This window comes from Anoplopoma fimbria, chromosome 1 (assembly GCF_027596085.1).
Source record: "Anoplopoma fimbria isolate UVic2021 breed Golden Eagle Sablefish chromosome 1, Afim_UVic_2022, whole genome shotgun sequence".
In the NCBI taxonomy this organism is placed as follows: Eukaryota; Metazoa; Chordata; class Actinopteri; order Perciformes; family Anoplopomatidae; genus Anoplopoma; species Anoplopoma fimbria.
The window spans coordinates 18,194,350-18,217,988 of NC_072449.1; the positions used below are offsets into that span (position 1 = coordinate 18,194,350).

At 40.4% G+C, this 23,639-nt stretch overlaps 1 protein-coding gene across 1 annotated transcript in view; it reads right to left on the bottom strand.

Moving 5' to 3' along the window:
• Nucleotides 1–23,639, bottom strand: part of grik4 (glutamate receptor, ionotropic, kainate 4) — a 153,227-nt gene that overhangs the window by 87,352 nt on the left and 42,236 nt on the right. The window contains exon 4 of the mRNA XM_054620398.1: nt 4,528–4,693. Coding sequence (XP_054476373.1) covers nt 4,528–4,693 — 166 coding nt within the window. The remainder of the gene's footprint in view (nt 1–4,527; nt 4,694–23,639) is intronic.

Here is a 23,639-nt window from a genome sequence, read left to right on the forward strand (position 1 = left end):
ATTATTTAGTATTTTAAATCCTGCATTGTTCATATTCATGTCTACCAGGTGCTACAGCAGCGCTGGTATTGTTTTTGCCTTGTGAGTCTGTGTGTAAGTCAGCAAAGCAAAATGTGGTCCTGTAGACACTACTGTTGCGTGTGTTAACAGGTACTAACAGTAAGTACTTTGCCAGGTGTTTCTATTTCTGTTTGTTTGGGAGAGATTTTTACCCCAATGTTGCATCATAACTGTGCAAGAAACAGTCATCGACCATAATGACGGCTCCATATCGCAACTAGAGGTAAAGAAAAAGAAAATATTTAGCTTAACTCCTCACCTTGCTGTAGTAATTTACAGGTGGCCTCGTCACATCACTGTTGGTGTTCTCTTTTACGCTACTCTTTAAGAATTATAACTTTAAGATAATAGTGAAAGAGGTTTAACGTTTGAATCTAGGGAACGCATTATATCAAGGAGGATCCTCCAAAGTATTAAACTTGTGCTTTAACTACCACACTACCTCATTGGCAATCCGACTCTCTTTCAGGTACACGGATAAAGGTGAGGACCGACAATCAAGTCAGGTAACCACTCATATACTTTTCACACACTGTTACCACAGGGTGCCTGCAATATAAGACACAAACCACGGATACACACACATGCAGTCACACAAAGTACCCCCCAAAAAATACTGCCACAATACAGAGATATTAACCTGTGGAAATATGCAGTGGAATATGAATTCTTTGACAGGTGCAAAGTAGGTGAATTATGTACAATGAAAACTTTGTTCACAAACAAAGCTTTTAACTCAGAGCCAAGAGCCTGGATGGCAACTATACATTATTATGACTCAACATTTAGCCTTGAGCTGACAGTAAAAGCTAGTTAATGACTTTGTCACCATTGGGGGCATTACTTTAAAATGTTGCAGGCAAGATCATGTGTCAAAGCATTCAAAGTATGTCTGAGCATATTCCCCTTCTCATAAAACCAAACAACTATAAAACTACAACTATCAATTCTGACTATAATCCCCCCGTCACAGGGTGGTGCATAGGCACAGATTTATGTTTAGGTGATGATAATCACCAAATCACTTATATTGCTTTAACAAAACTCCTCTGCAACTGATGACAAGGTTACCCACTTGTTTCTCACAGGATTTTGTCAGACTGTGGTGGGTGTAGCTAGACCCTCTAGGGGTGTAAGTGGTTATTGTCAAGGGACACCCTCCTCCAGACTACTGTATATGATTATCAGGAGATGTCTCTTAAAGTGTCTTTTGATAAAAACAACCATATTTCATTGAGGCAGGTCAGAAATCAGTTGAAAACCCATTTGTCAGGATAGGCTTTGAAATTTACTTTAAAGAAAAATAGTACAAACTTGCACCTATATACACAAAAAGTTCTCCCACTCTCCACAAATTAAGTCAATTTAACTTTTGTTAAGTTTTTTTTTTTTTTTTTTTTTTTACAAAGTGTGGCTTCTTCTAGAACCTCCACCATCACTTTGACTGCTGCCATCGATGCCTTCCACATCAGGATCATTTGTAACCACAGCATAATTACAATTATCAATTTAATTATGTAGTATTACCACCATCCCCTGCAATTACTCCATGTTTCTGTCATTCTTACAGCTCTATATACAACCCTGGTCACAAGTCATTGAGATGTATATTCTCTTCCACCTGACTGACGCTGATTACAGGTTAGAGATGGCAATACCACATTGAAATATGGAGAGGCAGTAGGTCCGCCCTAGAAACAGTTGGTGATGGAGAATTGTAATTTATAAGATGACATGGACATGCAATCATCACCAGAAAAAAAAGGGCAACAGGCATAAGGCACACTGCATAAGTACAATGAAAACAAACAGATTGTAGTAAAAACCTGATACAACAAGTAAAGAAAGTGTTTTCTGCTGTAGCTGCATTGGAACGAAGCAGTGAGCTAAAATAGCAAACCTTGGTCTCCAACTGTGCCCATCAAAGGTAGAAAAATGCTCTGCAAGCATTTGAGGCCTACTGTTTTGTTGAACTTAGAAATCATGTACCTGCACTGCAGCTCCAGTCAAATTTCAGAGTTTATTGGATGCTCCCTTTCAGGCTGCTGACAGGTGCACCAATCACCTCACTAATGAAAGTGCACTCCTGTAGCACAATGCATGCGAGAGCGAGAATAGCATGCATGTGAATGTGTTTGGTTTGCACAGTGTACGTGCGTGTGTGCATGCAGGTGAGTCCTGTACGAGTGTGTGTTTCCTTTTTTATGTGTGTCTCATTTAATTTACTAAAGGGCATAGCCACACAACATGTGGGGCCACCCAGCTGGTCTAAACATTCCACCACATGGACCGTATCCTGGGCCAGAATTATTGTGCTGCGGCTGCTACACTGCTGTGGATAGTGGAGGTTAGCTAGATTAATGTCCGCCCTGGTGTGCACCGTGCCTTTGGGCATGGCTCCACCTCCACTCCTGCCTCCTCAGCCATGGCTGGAAAATATTCATGAATTGGCCACGCTCTATTAGGCTGTCACTGGCTTGGGTGATTAATGAGGCCGGCACATGTGGACGAGCCACCGACAGGCTGCCAACCAACAAACTGACTGCGTGAGCTGACGGGGAGACTGGGGCCGAGCAAGCCAGAGCCAAAGTCGGATGGGTTTCAGCTGATATTGCCGAATACAGACCTTTACACACACAAACATAGATACAAAGACACACACACACACAAATCCGGGCATGCTGCCAGTTGCCGCATTTTCTATTGAATGAACGAGGGTCACATGAGAGGGTGCAATCAATACAACCGCGTCATTTCCTAGACTGTCTCCCTCTCGGGCCAATGTATAATTCCAGCGTAGTTACCTCCTCCCCTCTCCTCACCCCAATCACTACATTCAACCTCTGGCAAATCGCATCCCCTCCTCTTCTCTCTCATTTTGGACTCCTCTTGGTCCCTTCTATCTACCTCTCATCTCCCCTCATTTCATTTCATTTATTTTCTTTTCATTTAATTTCCTTTCCAGTCCTTTCTTAGCCCTCTCACACAAAGTAAGAACCTCACGACCAACCTGCACACCCACACACATCCAGGGGAAGAAAAGAAAGTAATGTTAAAATCTGTTCCCTTTCTCCAAACTTACCAATATTAAAGTCAGAGAGGGCCTCAAAGCTTTTTATCACTATTCTCGCCAGAGCTTTATTAATCAACACTTAGTTGGATGAATATCACAGAAACAAGATCTGAGCCCTGCATTGAAAGAATGACTGACTGATACAGAAACACCTAGAGGGAAACAATTCATAATATGTTTTTGATCCTTGCAGTTATAATGGGTTATGTAGTAGGGTTTGGTTTAACTGTCATTAGATATATATTATTTGCTTTTGGCAATTTCTGCATAACTGAAAGCTATCTTTTGCAAATCTAACTATACGGCAATTAAGCTCTGTCTGTTTGTATGTTTGTATGTCCTTACATGTCGAGAACCGTTTATCTGATCCACTTCACACTTCACGGTTCTCGACAACGCTGAAAGCAGCACTTCTGGGGACCAAGCAATTGGCCCATTACAAATAGTCACACACTTTGTGCCCAAACGAGCATTGCACTAGTTGAATAAAAGAGTGAAACCATTGTTTCAGAAAGTTTAGGTTTAATACACAAAACTTGAAGGGATAATTCTCGTCTTGAAGGTTACAAAAAAAAAAGACCAAGAGACAGTCAAAGAGGAAGATAAAAGGCAGAAGAACTGAGAATTGAGATAGGCAGGGCGGGCGGTTCACAGTGGCTCATAGCCATCTCTGGGCCGTCTGACACATGGTTGATGTCTCAAACCTATTTCCTTTCTTCAAAGCCTTGTGCTGATTACGAAAAAGGTTAGCTGGTGCCACTCAGGGTCACGCTGCCTTTGTCTAGGGAGTTGTAATTAGTACTTGCTGGACTGCAAGAGGGTGGGAACAGATTTTCAAGCTTTTTTAAGGTCATTCAGTTTATTATCTTTGGAATCAAACGAGTGCCTTTGACAAGGAGGCGGTCAGATCACTGGTGGATACAGCTGCAAACTTCCTCCTCCTTCAATTTTGTCTGTCTTAAAGATGTGTTTTGATCATCAGCAGGCGGTATTTTAAGAGTGTACACAGATGAGATTCAAGGTTAAAGACAGAATATACATGACACAGCTTAACATACTATATCATTATTTTAATTTATGGATGATGAAGATGTTGAAAAGAGTGATGTGAATGGGATTTATTTTGGGATGCAGATGTTGGGCGTGTTGCTGTGAGGGAGTTGTAGCTGTGGAGAGCAGCAGCTGCTTCAGAGAGGAGCATGTCACAGGGTGAGATGTTGATAAGCAACACATCTGTTAAACCACAGTCGGTTTGCGTGCGATAGGTTTATGTGTGCCAACATGTGTTAAAGGATAGCAGACATTAAACAACAATGTTTGCACTTTGTTGGCATTTTCTCCCCAGGTGTGTATGCTTGTGTATTTTGTTGTGAAGGTGTGAATCCTCTACTCACAGTCAGCCTGTGCACAAATGAGGCAGGCTGTGGTGCTGTTGAAGAAGGTGAGAAGGCCGGCCACAGCCAGGCTAATGTCGGTGTTGGTTGGCCTCATGTCCAGCGTGGTGAACCGGGGGAACTGAACCTTCAGGATGTCCTCTGGAGCCACCTTGACATAGGGCACCTGCACAGAAACGCTGATGTCAGACTACCATATAATCAATTGCAGTAGATTGACATTTCGCATTAAAGTTCATGTTTAAAAATGCAGCTGACGTCTGCAGACAGGACAACCGTGAAAGAGATCACAACAAGAGAGAAGTGTAAATTGTAAAATATAAACAGTAAATGCAAGCCGACCGCCAGAAAAATCGATTTAACTTTTTATAATAAACAACAAGCAAGGATAACTTAAGCGATATGCAGCAATGTGCATAATAAGAATACAAATATTTTCAGTGGCCGAGGCCTTGAAGCTCATGTGAAGAATGATCTAAAAATACTTTTTGTTCCACCCACATGAACAAGCCTTTGTAAGAGAAATCTTCAGTACAACACCCTCTAACCCACTGTTACAAAACATTTGTTTACGCAGCTTACCTTGGAGAACCTCAACTGTATGTCTCAGCTGGAACTTTTATAACACATTTGGACACACTCAAAATATCACAGTAACAATATATTTGTTCTATTTTGGGAATGCATACTTCTGCTGTTAGAATTTTAAACAATAAAGTTTTCATTGGTGATGTTAATATTATCACAAAACTAATAGAAATATTTGTTCATCCCAATCAGCTAGAAAGGTAAAACGCATTCAAAACTGTTAGCTTTCCCTTTTTGAGGACTGTTCGATATATCATAATTGGGAAAATTGACTTTGTACTCCAGCAAATAATATAAAATGGTTACAATAAGGTTAAAGTGCAGACTCTCAGATTTAAGTCAGGCTATCCATATTAGATGGACAGAATTAAACAAGTATATGAAGGTATCTTCCTCTCTATTTGCGAAAATAACTTCCCTTGAGGAGATTTTCAAGCTTTTTTAAGGTCATTCAGTTTAGTGTCTTTGGAATCTAACGAGTGCCATTGACAGGGAGGCAGTCAGATCACTGGTGGATACAGCTGCAAACGTCCTCCTCCTTCGCAGCTGATGACGCAGCTAAACAAATGTATCCATTTTTGTCATATCATTTGTGGTCATTGTCCGACTGAACTCTTCGAGCAACTGAAACATGTTGAGCTGAGGTCACGCGACTAACCTCACCAGTCGAGAATATTCCACTGTTTAACCATACAGTAAACCTGATGCATGGGGAGGATCATTGTCCTAAAATGTGGGAACTGTGTGAAGCTGCTTAATCTTTCTACACTTTTCACCCAAAATGATTGTGAAAAGCTTCAAACTCTTTTTAAGGTCTAAGTCAGCATCTCAGTTTCAGAGTCATTGTTAAAAATCAAAAGAGGCAGCTAGACTAGTCAAGACATTAATTTATCACAGTCCAAAAACCTAAAACATCTTCACCTGCTCAATAATAAACAATACAATTTAAATTACAAGATCTGAGCATTTCGATTGCCTCTCAATGTCTCTCAGCGCTAACAGTTCAAACAAAGGCAAAAGTGCTGACAGAGCTAACAGTGTCTACCTAAGAGGGAACAGAAGGTTTGGGACTACGCTTTATCAGCTGTAACCGCCACATGAGTGCAGAGTGCTGGCCAGGAGCTAACCAGTAGAGCACGCTCATTTGCATGAAGATGCAATAAAAGCATGTGAGGCAAGCCTGGCTATGTCAACAAATCATGGAGAAGCTTGAATAACAACACATACAGAGGGACATCGAATTCATTCTATGCGCAGGTACACATTACTTGACTTTATCTATACAGAACTTTTTGCTGTTATATATCATGTTAAGTATAGCTCATTTAAATGGGAAAAATAACATATTAAAGAGCAGAAACATATTTAATACATCGACATGCATACAATCTTCAGTGAGATTGATTGCTGTGTTTTCACAGCGTATATTTGCTGTAGCTGTATAAATGTCTAAGTGTATTCCTTAGACACGTCTTATGAATTTATCATACCACCCCCACTGCACTAACAGGTATGTCAAGCACAGGCTCATCTGCGCTGTCAGAAGGGAGGTTAAGTACACTGCAGCTAACCTTGCAGCCTTCAACGTGACCACAGCAACAAATCCGGACTGGAGCCACCTACAAATCTGCTGAACTTCGGTAAAATCAAAAATAACATTCCACCCCAATTCAAACACGTTTCCCATTTATTTCCCTTCACTGAAATCCATCTATGGTTCAGTTCTCAATGAGATGATGTGAAGGGATACATGCTGCCAGGACTAACAGTGAGCCCGGGAGAGAGAAAAAAGAAAGCGGGTAGGGGGAGTGTGCGAATAAGCGTGGCAGGTGTCGGGTCGGTCAGCTGCCAAGGCATTGCAGTAGAGCGCAGTGGGGCTTGAAGGGGATGCGGGAGGACATGCTGGGTCCGAGAGGAGAGACATGGAAGGGAGCCTCTTCATCACGGCAGATTGCCTGTCGGTGCGGTTCTCAGCGCCCGTACATTGCTTTTCCCCCCTCGTCCCCATATTCCCTTGGTTGGTTTTCCATCCCTGCCCATCAGGGTGTAATGGAGTCCCTAGATGTCTGGATGGATGGAGGTGAGGCCACTACTGACAGACACTGCTGGAATGCTATTCAGTCTTCTCAAGGAGTCCTAAAACCTGGGTAATAGCCGTAGAGCCCACTGGGGAAATGTGCGCCTCTTCAGGTGTGTCCTTCATCTTCCCTATTGCATTTGTACAATTTCTCACTACTTTTTTTTTCTCATTTCTGAGGTTTCTCTGCATTGTCTGGATTGTTTACTCTTTTTTTCCCACTTCTCCCCTTTTCCCATGCGTTCTTTCCTTCCGTTTCAGCACAGTAGACTGGTGCTTCCCGACCCCTTTCACTTAGAAACCTGACACGCTTCGATAGGCTGTATCTGAGGCAGCAGGGGGCTTAGAAAGCAGCTTACACAAATTCACGGACACACACACACACACACACACAGAGAGAGAGAGAGAGAGAGAGAGAGAGAGAGAGAGAGAGAGAGAGAGAGAGAGAGAGAGAGAGAGAGAGAGACACACACACACACACACACACACACACACACACACACACACACACACACACACACACACACACACACACACACACACACACACACACACACACACACACACACACACACACACACACACACATTTTGTCCTTTCCCATCCTTTTGGAACCTATTGCTACAAACGCCGGCATCTCAGGGGAATAATTGGCTCTGAGTTTATTAATCAACAAATTCCCCAGCATGTAGCTTTAACTAACAAATATTTAACTAGACATCCTTTTCCCCAAAACATAATTATTCCCACTGCATTCTAAACACAACTTTTAGCATTTGGCATGGACAAGGGAGCTCAATGTAGCCTACAACAAGGCCTGGAAAGAGAGGTGATCTATAGATTACGCCTGGACACAGCTCCCCCTGGTTGGAGCAATATGATTAATTGCTTGTTAAACTGTGTCAGTCACTGCTCCTCATGTGGTGAAGTGATAGAGTGTTTTGAATCAAGGCTTGTGTTAAAACAGGGGTACTCGAAGCAAAGAAAAATCAATCTCCACATTACTACCAGTAAGTTGTTTGCCACATCAAAGTCCCTTGGCAGGCTTCTTATCTGCAAGCAACAGCTAGTATCATTCACAAAAATAAAAACAGAAACCCACATGTGTCTTCTTCAGGGCACGGTTTCAAAGTCTCTGAACCGAACAGTTGTATCCCTTTGAGTGTAGCTTTGCAGGAAACTCACAAGTTTGCTATTCCAGCAATCCTGGGCACTAATCAGAGAGTCAATTAAATGGAAAACTGGCACATCTCATCACAAATTATGACTTTTTCAATTGACTGTTATGGACAATGGCACTCTATTTGTGATAATTGTTTATGCTGCGCTAATCAACAATCGTTTAATAACAATGGATCAAATGGACTATGTGTCCCACAAACTAAAACACAATTATCAGCAAACTCTGCAGTTCCCCCCTTCTTGCTATTTTTACAGTTTTACAGCCACAACTAAAAATGGCAGAAAATGTAGGCGACTAGCTGGAGAATGTGAGAGCAAATTTATTAGATAACGAAGCCAGATATTTTTTATCAGGAGTTGGCGACCGAAAACAGAGCTGGAAGGAGAGTGAATGTTGGACTAACAATCATCAAGCCAGAAACATGTCTACAAATTAATATTGTCTGTTATTGCCTGTTCGCTGTTAATATAACCTTTTGCTAACACTTTCATCATAACAACTTTTTATGGTGATGATATGTCAAAGTTGTGTTCACTACTTGTTTAAACTTTCTAATTAATGCTGCATCAAGGGTCTCTCCGTCTAAACTTTTTGCATTCTCACAGTGCTTTACTGGCTTAATTTCCTACCATCTACAGTAACAATTTTCATCAAAATCGGAAGATAGTCTAACACAAGAAACATGTTTTCATAATCACTTCGTACAAAAATAAATTATGTTGGTGTTATTCAACATGAATGTGACTGAGTTCAAAGTTTTCAGAGTATAATTATGCCCTCTATTCTATGCCGAAAATTGCAACATTATAAGTAGAGACAGAAGTTAAAGTCAGGTAAGTTTTACTAGTGTTAATCTCTTTGGCTAAAGCCAAGACAATTATCAGAGGCGATGTAATCAAGTTGTAGATACTAGTAAACAAGGTGTAATTCGAAATGAGATGGAAGTGTCTTTAAAAAGCATCTGCTCAGGGCAGTCTGTTGGTGTGGGAGTGAAACTAATTACATCTGAAAATTGTGAGGGGAGGAAAATTTCAGGCAAACAAAAAAGCCCAAGGTAACTGGGCGTCTCTTTTAATAAACTGGTATGCTTCACTGTAAATACAATTAAATACCCCGGTAACTGCTGTGGAGAAATATAGGCCTGTGCCAGGGGAATGAAGGGAGGGTGAGGACAGGGAGACCGAGTGCAAAAGAAAGACAAAGAGAGGGAGCAGAGAGAAGAAAAGAGATAAACTGACAGTCTGACTGACAGAAGAAGAGAGCAATGAAGTGAGGGACATAGAGGCTGAGACGGGGGAAACGGTGTGCAGGAAAGGAAAAGGGGAAAAGGTTAACACACCTAATAGACATAAACAGAGAGTGAGGAATGGCGAAGGGTTGCAATCAGCACTCATTAAATGGTCTCATTGAATTTAGCAGTTTGAAATTTGATTCTGTTGTCAGAGGCAATCCGTCTCTTGTTCCCCCATTTTATTGGTTTATTCCTCAAGACATGCAGTTTCAGGGGATTTAATAACAATGTCAGCATTTAGCTTTGTTATTGTTGGGACTCTGTGGGTTACAAATACATTTCTAGTTAAGCAGAGTGTTGTGGCTCTCATTCATTATTTAGAAGATGCAGTACTTATTTGCTATTAAAACAGGAAGTCATAAAAGTTCTTTATGCTGTAGTCATTAGCGAATGATGAGTAATGGCATTTTTTGATGCAAACTGATATTGCCTTTGTCATTATTAAAAAAAAAAAATGCAGGTGGCTGCACTGGTGGTGGCTGTTTCAGGTACCAGTAAGACAATAGCATACAGTCGAGAAAGGTCTCATAGGACACTGAAACTCTTCCGAAATGCAAAGTTATCAAGGCAGCAATCACTTTATTTTTGTCATTACATTCATAAGGTAAACAGTAGAAATCTGACATTTACATTTGTGCCTTCATGTATTTGACTGGTGGAAGAAGCACCTTGCTGTATAACAATAAATGTACTCTGGCAAATGTCACCGTATGCCTACACGTTAATTGCTGCGTCGATTCATTGTAGAATTTAAATGGGGCCTGTGCAGAACTAAGTCTTATGTTTCTATTCTATGATTAGATATTTTGTCAACATGATTTCCAAATTTTCATTTTAATGTTGCTACATTTGGGCAAATGTACACCTGTATTGCGTTATCCAGGTAGCATATTGTCACCATTCTTGAACATTTTCAAACAATACCCAGCCCAAGTAATAATGAAAAATGAAGGTACCTTTCCGTACAGCCCAACCACAAAAGTTACAACTCCGATCCTTTTTGCTTTCAGAGTGTGTGTATAACACAAAAAGAGTCTGCTCACTCTTTGTGCTCTTGTCCGTATACTGTATGTGTATGTGTGTGTTTCCTGCAGTGTGACAGAAAGGCTGGCAGGTGTGCAGACAGAGGTTTGACAGGCGTTTAATGAGGAAGCTCTCACAGGACACGGGCTTTGCACAAGTAACACACACATACACAGACATTGAGCAGTGGCAGAAAAAATACCTCAACCCAATTTTAATGTGCTTACAATACTCTCCTTAATTACACTGAGACTGCACTCTGATCTGCTCAGATTAGCTGTTAAACAAACCGGCACATTTTCAAACTGCCAAGCAGGAGAAGCACTGTTGGCTGCTTGTTGAAGACAGCCAGGGGGATTTCATTGCTTTGTATAAGCTTACCAATAACCTCCAATAACTCCTCTTCAATGGGAAATTCGAGGTTACTTTCGAGAAGGGTAGTTTCAAATCTGACCAGGCATTAGTGAGGAGACCGTTGCTCTGAGCGGGAGTGAAGGTGAAAGCTAATTTCCCTTCCGTCCAGTACAACAAGCTCTGGGTTGCCTCGGTTGTTGATCTGACAAGTGCCCAAGTCATTCTGCTACCTGTCCGCTGTGGACCTAATGGGAGCCTGCCGGGAGGGGGTCCAAGTGATGGGAGGTAAAGGCGGGGCGGATGTTCAATAGTGCCATATGGAGAGCAGAGGCATAATGAGCAACTACATCTGTTGGCTTGGACTAAGTGCACTTTTAATGGTCTTGGAACGTGTTAGGCATGGCTGCGGGAAAGCATGAATTAGTGCTGTTCATCAGTCATGTTTGAAGTGACGCATTTACATTATCGCAAGTTGACCTGGCTATTAATTAGCATACAACACATGCTTGGCAGAAGGACTTCAACTGTCCTTGAAAAACACCACCACTGCAGCCAAGTGGACAGCGGCCATTCAGTCTCAAGAGCTGAATACAAGCGTACCAGAGGCCAGACGGGGAACCGTTTGTGCACCGACAAAAAGTGGACATAGCTTATTAGTTTGGGATCAACAGTTGTAGAAAACCAACCAATAGCAAGGCACATAGTATGACGCATGACTGGATGTGACATACTGCAAACCGAATAACTCTGTTGGCTACTGATCATTAGAGAGCAGATGCTGTTGGAGACATTGTCCATCAGTCAGCGAGTGTGATGCCAATGCTGGAACGCCAGAGTGGAGTTGGCAAGGTGTTGCAGGGTGGCAGGAGATGGAGGAGGGCAGGTGGTAGTCTATTATGTCTACCTGATCCCCTTTCGAACCAAAAGGCTTATAGGGGATTTGGGAGACCAGCTGTTGGCATTCAGAAAAGACAGGAAAATCTTTTGGGACAGGAAGGGAAGAGATGAGACACCAGAGATATGAGAGTGTCAACGCGGCCCAACCAACAATCTCCATCTCGGGCCTCCATCTCATCCAGGTCTCTGCCCATGAAGCCAGATCTCTATTTGTGGTAGTAATGATCCTGCATCAGGTCCCTGCGGTCAGAGCAGTAGCAGACCAGTGATAAAGATGAAGTGGGCTGCGGATCCCATGGTGCCTTTTAGGAGAATGGAACATTGACCACAAGATCTCTATCTCATTGATCAGCAAGTTCAGAGAGAGAAAAAAAAGTCCCTGTCCTCCAGAGAGGCCTGTTCCCTGCTCCACTGCCCTATTTCAGAGCAAAATGTCTCTGTGAAAAAAGAAAGAATTGCTTTTTTCAACTCCCTGTTTAGCTACCAGCTGTGCTGGAATTATTGTAAGCAGTAATGATAAAGAAAGAAACCACTAATTTCATTTGGGGAGTTGACTCAAACATAGCCCATTGTTTTAAAAACATAAATTAAAAAAACACTTTTTTAGTTCAAGCTCCCTATTGAAAAGTGTGGATGCAACTATACAAACATGTTTTTCCAAGCTTGATAAGCACAGATAGCATTGCATTTGTGGACATTTTATAGAATATTTACAGGTAAATGTTACAGGTAAATGTTTCTTCATTTAATCAGGTAGGAGACCTGATTGGAATGAAGAAACATTTTCCTGTGTATTGTATTGTTGCATCCACACTTTTCAATAGGGAGCTTTAATTGGAAAACTGTTTTAGCAGTGGGCTTAATCCAGTTCTGGGAATAAAGCCAAATATTTGATTTACACCCCCCCAAGAAAAGCAGAGCTCAACTTGACACAACAGGATTGGCAAACAGTTAGCCAACAAATCTTGGCCTTTTAGTAAACCACAAACATGGTAATGGAAAGACAAATGACTAAAATATTCTTGAGTTTGACTTCAGTGAGGCAGAGCATTAATTCAGTGAGCAGCTGGCAGAAAAAAGATGAGCAATGTCAGCTGATATGAGTAGTGTCCCTTTCCACAAAAGAGAAAACTCTTGACAGAGCTGGAAAAAAGGAAACAAAAGCAACATTGTAACATGGGGCAGAGTCCCTTTTCATGCCCTTGATGACAACTATCAGCAAAATTGAAATGTTTTTCTTGCTGTTCACCTGGGAGTCACTCTGTTTTTCCTCGCTTTCATCTCAGTGATCAAATCAAGATCAGCTTCCTGATGACAAGACAGTGGATTTGGATATGCACACGGCAGTTCTGCTGGTGCGGCCTTGACGAGACAGATCAATAGTGTTGTGAGAAAAGGGTCAGCAGAGGTGCAGACGACAGCTGTGCTCCTCTAATTATGATCAGGCAGAGACAGAAGCAGGCACCTTCATTTTGTTTGCAAGCAGACTGAACAGAGAAATCCTGTACAGAGTGACACTCAACTTCACACCCACATTCTTTTATTCAAAAGTCCATACAGATTTGGGCACTCGTATGCACAGGCAACGCCACAAACCTTAGAGAAATGAATGATTGTGTCTTTCTGAATTAGTCATCATCTGAATTAAACTACTAATTAGTCATTATGTGCCATTTTATGCCTGGTGCTGTGGTTACTGTAGCTTGAGCAACTAGAGGAAACACTTCAATATGCATCACATTTGATACATTTGCAATAACTGTGTCTTTATATTATCTACCGAGAGATGATGGATATCTTTGAATATATGTTGCCATTGACTGTATGACAGTCCCTTTAATATATTTCAGAGATTCAGAGCTAACTAAATGTATGTGTTCTTAAAACTTTTAAAGCAAAGATTATAGCCGGACAGATAACGTGGCCAATGGCTTATCACAGACATATTGATATACGGTATATGCATATGTTTGCCAAATAGTACGTAAATGCAGTACCCAAAATGTCAAATACAAGTTGATAGCCATTTTGAAACAATCACCATTACATAGACAAGTTCTTTTTTTTTATTGTAAAAATGTCCCGCTTAGTATGTTTTTTTGATTATTTTAACTGGCAATAGTAATGAAAAATGCAAAGTGTTGGTCTTGTTGATCTTCTGGACAATGTATCATAAAGTATCTGCTGTATGAGTTAATGTTAACACACATATATGCTGATAAAATATATGGGTGCAGTAAAAATAAGTATGAGGACGTGGCTGTTGTCTGTCAATGTGACCCTGAAGATGTTTAAGAAGATATATTGACTTTTATTTACCTTCAATTTCCTCACCCTATCAACCTCTCTCCATGTAATCCTCATCACACTAAGAAGATCAAATCTTCTACCGTATTACACTGAGAATTTTTGAAATGACACTAAAGGTAACAGCCATAGAAAAATCTACTGACCTGTCATTGAGTAGCACTAGAAGTTTATAAACTCTAGTTTGAAGCAAACAGTAAAGCTCTTACAGAAAAAGGGATGTAAAAGTGTGAAGTATGATGCAGCTCCACTTCTGAGACTTCTTCAGCAGAGCACCTGCCATAAAACCTGTTTTCACTTTCACTCCTGAGTCTAAGATTTAATTCCGGAGACTTTCCACCACACAGACACAGGCTGGCGGATACAAATACACAAAGCTGAAATAACATTTGAATCTAAACGTAGAAAGTCTTTGTACCTTTTAAAAAAAGCACTGGAGGACAAATTTGATTGCTCCTTTCTTTGGATCCTAATGAACCCTAATGATGCTAACGCATGTTGAGTGGAGCCTAAAAAAAGTTTAAATGAATGGGTGAAACCTTGAGTCTTGGGACGTGAAATGCATTCAGCTTCAGGCTAACGTCATATTGTATTGAAAGTAGCAATAAAAAGCTAATTTGCATTGCATTTCATGTCTTTACATGTCCTTTTTTGGAGTGGGGAACCTCAAAGAATACTAAGCTGTGAGAGTCTTAGAAATGCAGAAATCCTATTGACATTTCAGAGGCCTTACTGTTCCTGCACTGCTACAGAATGAATAAGCAAGCTGCAACTTACACAGTGATGTGGCTCTTTCTCCAGCTGATTATACTGCAATGAGAAAAATGCAATCATCTCAGCTTAATCAATGACATGTCACTTGCTGACAACACATTGTTTCTTTCTCCTGGAGAGTGTTTGATTTTACATATAGTGGCTTTAAAGCCCAATTACAGTGGAGAGCTGAACCATACGCTGACCCTCTGAGCAGAACAAGACCAACACAGCAGAACTAATACCACTACGCACTCCCACATATAAATTCAGCATGATGGAGGGTGATAATAGGGAGTGGCAGAGAGGGAGCAGGCTTCTGAATACTATTTTTTATTACTTTTCTTAACAATGGCATAGATCTTGACCTGGTAGTCATCTATATCTGGTGTCTGAGTAGAAGTTAAAGAAGGGAAATGACAGGAAAGAGACAGGTGGAGGAGATGGAATGAGAAAATAAGGTACACGAGGTGACAGGAGAGAAAAAAGAAAAAGGAGGTAAGGATAATGACAAAGGCAGTGATGAGAGCTGAGGCTTGTGTAAGGGCAGTAATAGCAGATATTAGAGGAGGGACAAAGGTAGAGAGGTGAAAATTGGTTAAAACTGCAAAAGGGGGAAATGGAAGGAGAGAAGCAAACGAGAAAGAGGAGAGTAGTGTTAATCAAAGCAGCAAAGGATAAAGGTTGAAGGTTGTTCATCGACTCCGAGTCAAGATTCTCCTCAGTTTAAGAAAATGTTAGGTATGCTAGGTAGCATTTTCAACACGGGAAAAAATTACGATTAGGCAAAATACCCATTGTTTTGGTGTTTGTGTAATGGGTTAAAAGATAATATATCATAGTGTGATTAAAAAGGATTGAAAAGATAAAAATAGAGACCCCTTTATTTTTTTGTTTTGTGTTAGATTAAATATATCTTTTTACAATGTCAGCTTTCTCAAACAAGAATTCATTAGACCAGTAGGGGGCGCACGATGCTGAGGAGGTCATTAATACCACAGGGACACCGCGCCGCAGAATAAACCCTGCGGTCAAGGCTAATGAAAGCCATTCATCGTGTCTCTTGTTTCTTCAAACAACAGGTGGGTTAAAACTCCTCAAAAATGCACAAACACAACATACCTTAAAGGGAAAACATGTTAGTTAGGTCACGAGTGTAATAGTTTCAGTCTGAGTAATAGTGATAGTTTGTTTTGTTAATGTGTGTGTGATCGAGACCATGAAGCTACATGCTAATGTGTTAGCCTATGTATCTAGTGAGTTCTTAACATTGAGTTATGATGCCGCGAGTTTCACGTTGGCACGGTTAAGCTGCTTATAGACAGTTTATATAGGTCTGGGTTTCTGATATGTATTTATGTATTTAGTATAGATTGGTCATTTGGCCATATGATAATGACACGTGGTGTGTGAAGACAGTGGAAGGGTGTAACTCTTACTGTGTCTCTACAGCTAAACTGAGAATGTGTCATGGTGTCTACACCACACTTATTAAAGGTGTATTCCGTAGTAAAGAGTTGGAAATATAATTTAAATTGCATTGTGTTAAATTGAGTTTTTGGCCTTTGATTATTATTTTATGTAAAGGAACATTTCCAACAATAATACAGAGTAGCTATAGATATTTATTTTTGATATAATATTTATACTGACTATAATAGATATGTATATTTTATTTAGCAATAGTGTCAAAGATATTGATTGATTGATTTCATGTTGTCATAGAGTTACATATCTCTGAAGTCAATATTCAAAGTCAATTGTCACTAGTCAAGTCAATGTTATGATTTCTGAAAGATTTAAATGTTTTTGTGTGCATAATTATGCAGAATAAATCCTGCGGTCAAGGCTAATGAAAGCGAATCATCGTGTCTCTTGTTTCTTCAGACAACAGGGATTTATCCTCACTGACCCTCCTGGCTACCACGAAGCCAGAGGGGCAACATTTGGCACATCTTTTTGAATTTCCAACACATTCTTACTCCCAACTCGTCAAATACTGCAGCATGGTCATTGCCCCTTGGCATAGGAGATCGATTCATTAAGAACCCCTCTCGCGTTAGTTTTCAGCGCATCTTTACAGGGAGTTTAGGCAACAAAACAACTTAGTTAGGTTTAGGAAAGGAGCATGGTTGATGTTAATCAACCGCGACTCACGTCACTCCCAAATTAATACAGACTCACATCACTAGCGAGTGAAAAAAGAGTCACCTGATTAGCGACTCTCGTGACTTGTATGACTGATGACTATTGACATCGCTTACCTTAAGACACAAACACAGCTCTCCTGTAAAAAAGTCCTGTGTTTATTTGTGGTGTACTGTAGATACGCATTGTGGCAAGTCTGTGGAATTTATTTACAGATAAAGAAAGACAAATAAAATGATGCTTAGTCCTCATTATTTTTTTTTTATAATACTGACATTTCAGAAACAGCATTACAGAGTGTGACAAAAAAATGTAATAAGAAATCTTTATTCTAGGTCCAATTGGGTCCAAGGTCCTGTTATTACGAACAGATGCGATGCCGTTAAAAGGTTTAGAAAAAGCTAGTGGAACTGATCTTTGCTTAAGCACATTAGTCAGAAAAGAATCCGTCCTGCTAATCCATGAAGCAATCTGTTAGAAATTCACACATTAAACACAGCACCAGGCGGTGTTAAAGGATCATTTTGGGTTTTTTAAACAAAGTTACTTGAATTGCTGGAGATTGCATTGCCTCAAGCAAAATAAAGCTATTCTTAAACTGATAAAACTTTAAACACAATGATTGCTATATGATTATAAGAAAGTTAAAACTATATCATGCAATGATGTGTAACAGTGCATGACGTGTGTAGCTAATGACATCATCAACCAATCACGGGATCAAAGGATTTATCTATTAATCTAATTATTTTAATCTCACAATATATGGATGCAGAGTTTTCCTTCACTCCGGCAGGTTATATTTCCATGCAACTATTCAATAATGCATCACCTATTATCCATACAAGTTAAATAAAAAAATGTGACCAGAACATGTATTATAATTTTGCGATCATAAATTACAAATTAGTTAACACAAACGTGTGTTTTTTCACCAATGCAAAAGGTTAACACAAAGTGAGAAAAGCATGGTCATCAAGTACAAAAACAAACAAAAACAAACAATCCTTTGTGTACTATCCTTTTACTGGGTATTACAGAGCATGTGCAATATTTGGATGATACTGGTGTCCACATGTGTGAGAGCAAAGCTCAGCAGTAGTTGGCTGTACATGAACAGGAGATGTGGTGTACTGGCTTCAATGTGACCAACCGTGGTGCAGCGTCTGACAGGGAGTTGGTCTAAAGTGGGCATAGCAACCGTGTAAATGGTCTCTAGCCAGAGAGGATTTGCTGGTTTGGCTAGTTGGCTTTTCAAGTCACATAATGCAATTCCACACCTTGTGTAGCACTAAGCTGCTGGACAACTTACCCATTTGAATCAGTTTGGACAGCTCCACACACCCACTGGATGCAAACACAACAGGCTGAGTGTCTGGACGTGTGAATGGACAAGTTAATGAACACAGATCTATGGGAAATGTTAAGCGAGTGAGCTTATGAATGCCTCACGATATGGACAATGAAGCACTGGACCTGCAAAATCTTTTTCTCTGAGAGCATTAAGAAAGGTTTTCAAGTTAGTTCAGTATCCATTCACAAGCAATCAACTGTGCCTCAGCTTTGTCTGATGGCCCTATTCAACAGTTGCTTCTGTCTGGCCATGTGGAGGAGTCCTACAGAGTTAATTTGCCTACTAATAAAGTAATCTGAAGAAATAGGTTTGACTCCAAACTATTTAGAATTTAACTCAGACTCAGAAAGGAAGGGCGACTGGATCATTTTTACTAGGACTGAATGAGTCTTTCAGCGTTACCTCAAAAACTACTGCTCACGACACAGCAAAACACTGTATCAGAGTAGACAGGAAGAGAAAGAGGCGGACAATTAGATGGGGATATTGTCTACGACGAAGTGGGGGATAGAGAAAAAATGCAGAGAACCTTAAAAGAAAAAAATTATGTAACACTTGAACAGCTTCACATAAATGATGCTCGAGTGGCAAGCATTTTCCTGATAGTCCAAAGCATTTTCTAGGTAAAAGTGGGTAGGAACTGTGTTCGTGGGTTTCTGTGTGTGTATGTGCTGTGTGTGTATGAAAGCACAAATCTCTCATTATTGCCTGTCTCCAGGGCTTGAGCTATGCCAGTGACCCCCAACCTCAATCCAACCTGCTCTTTGTTTGCCCTGCAGACCCCATAGTTCACCTCTAAATCCAACCTGAACACCAACCTACCAACATGCAGGTATGTTGCAAACAGATGGCTTTACAAGCCCTAAGCAACCCCTGGACATCAGACTGGGCATTAATATTCATGACAACTTCTGATACATTTGAATCATTGAAGCCTGTGTTTCTCCTCTTTAGCAGACACAGAGCTACTGTTTTATCTTCTTTGGATAGAGAGGAAGTTATGGGTAAAAACAGGGAGTAATCACATTTAAACTGAGCTGAAGGTGGCTAAAAGCAGTGGGATGGAAACTGAATTCAGATTGAATATTGTGCAAAAGAAAATTGAATCACTGACACTCAATTTACTCAATTTAATTTGAAAGCTTTCTATGGCAAATGGCAAAATTACCTTAGTCCAAGGCTTTGTATGAAAATAATAAGAAGTAGACTGTCAATGTAGCCTTGCAATCTGAATGGGGGGTGAAATGTCCTTGGTCTATTCCCTCATATCCAAGTCACTACTTATAAATACGAATCCTATTTCTTCTCATGAAACAAAGCAACAAGAAGAACACTGCAGTGCACACTCCAGTTATTCTGGTTGGCTGCAGCAGCCAGCAGAAGAGGACCTGTAAAGCAGCAGGATCCTCTCTGCCAAAGCTCCAGTTAATGTTTCTCATTAGTCCATATTAATCTAGCCTTCCCTCCTAATCCTGACCCCAAGGTTTGCTTGCCACGACACATAAGATGGAAACAGACGACCAACATGATGCACATTGTCAACCCTTCCTCTGCAGTAGCTGTTTTTTATATTAGTCTCTATTAGTGTGGAACCCAGATGGGCTCAGACCTGCTCCCCTGTTGCCCCGGTGAAAGTAGCCTCTGCAGCAGCAGTGGAGCCCGGGGAGTGATTGATCGGGACTGGTAGATGATGTGCTGATCACCTAGTGGGGTCTGTCAGCTGCAATATTGCTGCCAGTGTCCCAGGCAACCAGCCGCTAGAGTGCCAGCATCTGTGGCCCTACGCTCACAGTGAGGGATTAGATGGTCAGAGTATTGTGCGCACACACACAGAGACACACATACACATCCTTCTCAAGCTCTTACAGTTCACGGTGACCTGTTTTCACCATTAATGGACAGATATCACAGCCCAAGCCACACTTACACTTATAGTAGTACTTATTGGCTATTTCAAGTTGTTGAAAAAAGACTGACTTCTATCAAATATGATTAAAAAAACAACAACATTTATGGTTGCTTAATAAAGTAACTTTGGTGCAAAAATTGTTTGTTTAGCTTATGAACCTACTCATAATTTCAGATGACAACAGGACTCCTTTTGGGTTTGTTCTTCTGCTTTGGATGCTTTTTCGATGACAGGCGATGGGATGTCGGAGTCAAAAGGTGACATTAGGCACGAGCACCTGCTAGCATTCACCAGTCAATGCTGAGCAGTCCTACGAGTTGTTCTGCAGACTATTGAAGCTCCACTACACTATATTTTACTTTTTACCCCACTACATTTATTGAATACATTCAGTTACTACTTACTTTGCAGAAATAGACTATCTTTACAAAATATAATCAACCAATACATTATGATATACAGCATTATTCTAGGTTGCCAACCTAACCAGCAGCAAAATAAAAGTGATGTAAACATTAATGCATCCCTAAATATAATCCAGTATTATATAATTCTGAAATGGGCAATTCTGCACAATCAGTACTTTTATTTTTGGAACTTTGACAAGTATATTTAGATGCTAATACTTTTGTACTTTTACTTAAGTAAGATTTTGATTGCTGGATTTAGGCTTGTAATTTTTAATCGGATAAAGTAAGAACTCTCGTGCAAATAAACCCTTCATATTTTGTGAACATTTCTGAACTAAAAACACTTCATAATGCAATAAATAAACACACTATAGGATTACTATCTGCCGTTTCATCTTAATTGTGTTTGCATTCTGCTTTACAGGATCTCCTGTATCATAATACCACAGTAATGTGAGTAATGCATCATGATAGTGCTGTTTTGTTTATAACCACTCGTTTCAGAAAAATGATTATGCATGCAAGTGTGTGCACCCAGTTAAACAATGAAAGCATAGTTAAGTGCAATAGCTTGTCAAGCTATGCAAAGACATTAACCACTAAAGAGCATGAATGCAACAGCATACAAGTCACTAGATCCTTAAAAGTCGATATCTGTGGTCATTTACTGAAAATCAAATACCATGACTCTTGACTCTATTAGGCCTTAAAATGGGCGCTACGAACACAAGCATTTTTGATCAGTCCAGTCAGTGATAGTCAATCCGTTACAGAGGCTTGCAGCCATAGACGTGGCCGGTTGTTTCGGTTTAACAAGAATCTGTGTTACCCTGTGATTCTCTTGATGCGTCCGTGTTTGCTCGTAGTGACGGTAGCTGTTGAAAACACAATCAGAACATGTTGGTGGTCTCATAAAAGCCTTCAATCAACTCTAAACACATACTCATCAGTGTTTGTTATCTACTGCAACCACCCATTGCTCTCAAATGGTCGTAATCGCCGGGGGAAATTGCACTCTTGATGCGTCCGTGTTTGCCTGAAAACACAAAAAATGGTCTCAGCCTTCAATCAACTCTAAACACATACTCAAGTGTTTGTTATCTACTACAACCACCCATTGCCTCTTCAAATGGTCGTAATCCTGTCCTAAATTGAGTTGGCTGTCGGAATACCGATTCTGACAACCAAACTTGCAACAACCAGAAACTTTGATGCAGGTAACCGTTGTAATTCATTGTTTAAAGCCTGCCAACTGGTCTGGATGGCTGGGTCAATATGAGCATGGATATTGTTGAAAAAGGGTCTACACAAGGCCCATGGTGACAACGGCCATTACCCAGTCATCCCTGTCAGAGTGATCATGACAAGAGCAATGTGACCTTGTCTGCTGAGCAAAACACACACACACACACACACACACACACACACACACACACACACACACACACACACACACACACACACACACACACACACACACACACACACACACACACACACACACACACACACACACACACACACACACACACACACACACAGAACAGCAGTTGACTTCCCTGATTTGATCACCTCAAGTCTGAGATGGGGGACCCGATCAGTGAAATAAGCTGGTACGGTGTTTGGTTGGAATACAAATCTGCACCCTCTTGGCTCTAAATAGCGTCCGGGTAAAGACCACTGAGTTGGACAGTCAGTTTTTATACCTGATCCTCAGGAAACAAAACTGCAATGACTGCTGGTTCTCCTACTATGCATTCCAGGTATTAAATAGTCGTTGTCTTGATGACTAGAATTAAAACCAGCAGTGTCCTGATGACCACAACTGTGAACCATTGGGCTTGATTATTCAAAGAATTGCCTGCCAACCAAAAAAATAGTTATTAATGCATATTATACAGCTCAGAATAAGATAAAAATAATGTACGTACAGTTTTCTCAAGGTTTTCCCCAGGGTATTTTAATTTGTTGTCTATTGTCAAGACTATTATATGTCCAAAAAGCTATTGTTGTGTTTTTTCATATCAAAATCCCACAGCTCGTCCTGTAAACTGACTGAATATATTGTATGACTCATCCTGCACTGTGGGTGGAAACAACATCACATCTAATAACATGTGGTTATAAATGTTGGGGGCATCACCACAAACTGTACGTTTATATAAAGCTGATGATCTAGTTAACTATCATGTGAAGCATTAACGTATGTTTGGAGTGAATTTGGTTGACAGAATTTAAAGAGCCTTGCCAACATCCCTATACAGTATGTTCTCTCCACTTCAAAGGCTCAGACATTCAGTGTGTTCTCGTCCTTTTGTTGGTGGTGAAAGAAGAAGCAAGTTGCTTCCTTTTAAACTCTAAATATTTTGTAGATTTTTTTGTAACTGTTAGTCGATAAAAATGTCACAGCACATTTAACTTTATACATTCCAACTAAATCATGTCAGAGAAGGAACACTTCAAACCATTTTACAATCTCAAACACTTTTCACAGAACCCGCATAGATGACTTTCATATCAGCTAAAATTTTCAGTACTGTCTAGCAGTTGCAGTTCTACACTTCACAACATTGCACATGCAACATTATGTCAAAGCGGAGGATGGTCACATGTGCAGCAGACTCTTGCATGGGGTCAGTGCAGGATGTAATGCACATGCAACATTATGTCAAAGCGGAGGCATAAAGGAATAAATGTATTTGTTGTTGAGTTGTTTATTAAGATCAACTGCTGTATACCCAAAAGGCAGTGATGGAATTGGCAGAACATTTACTCCAGGGCATATTTGAGGTTCTTTACCAAGTTTTAGCATTTCCAT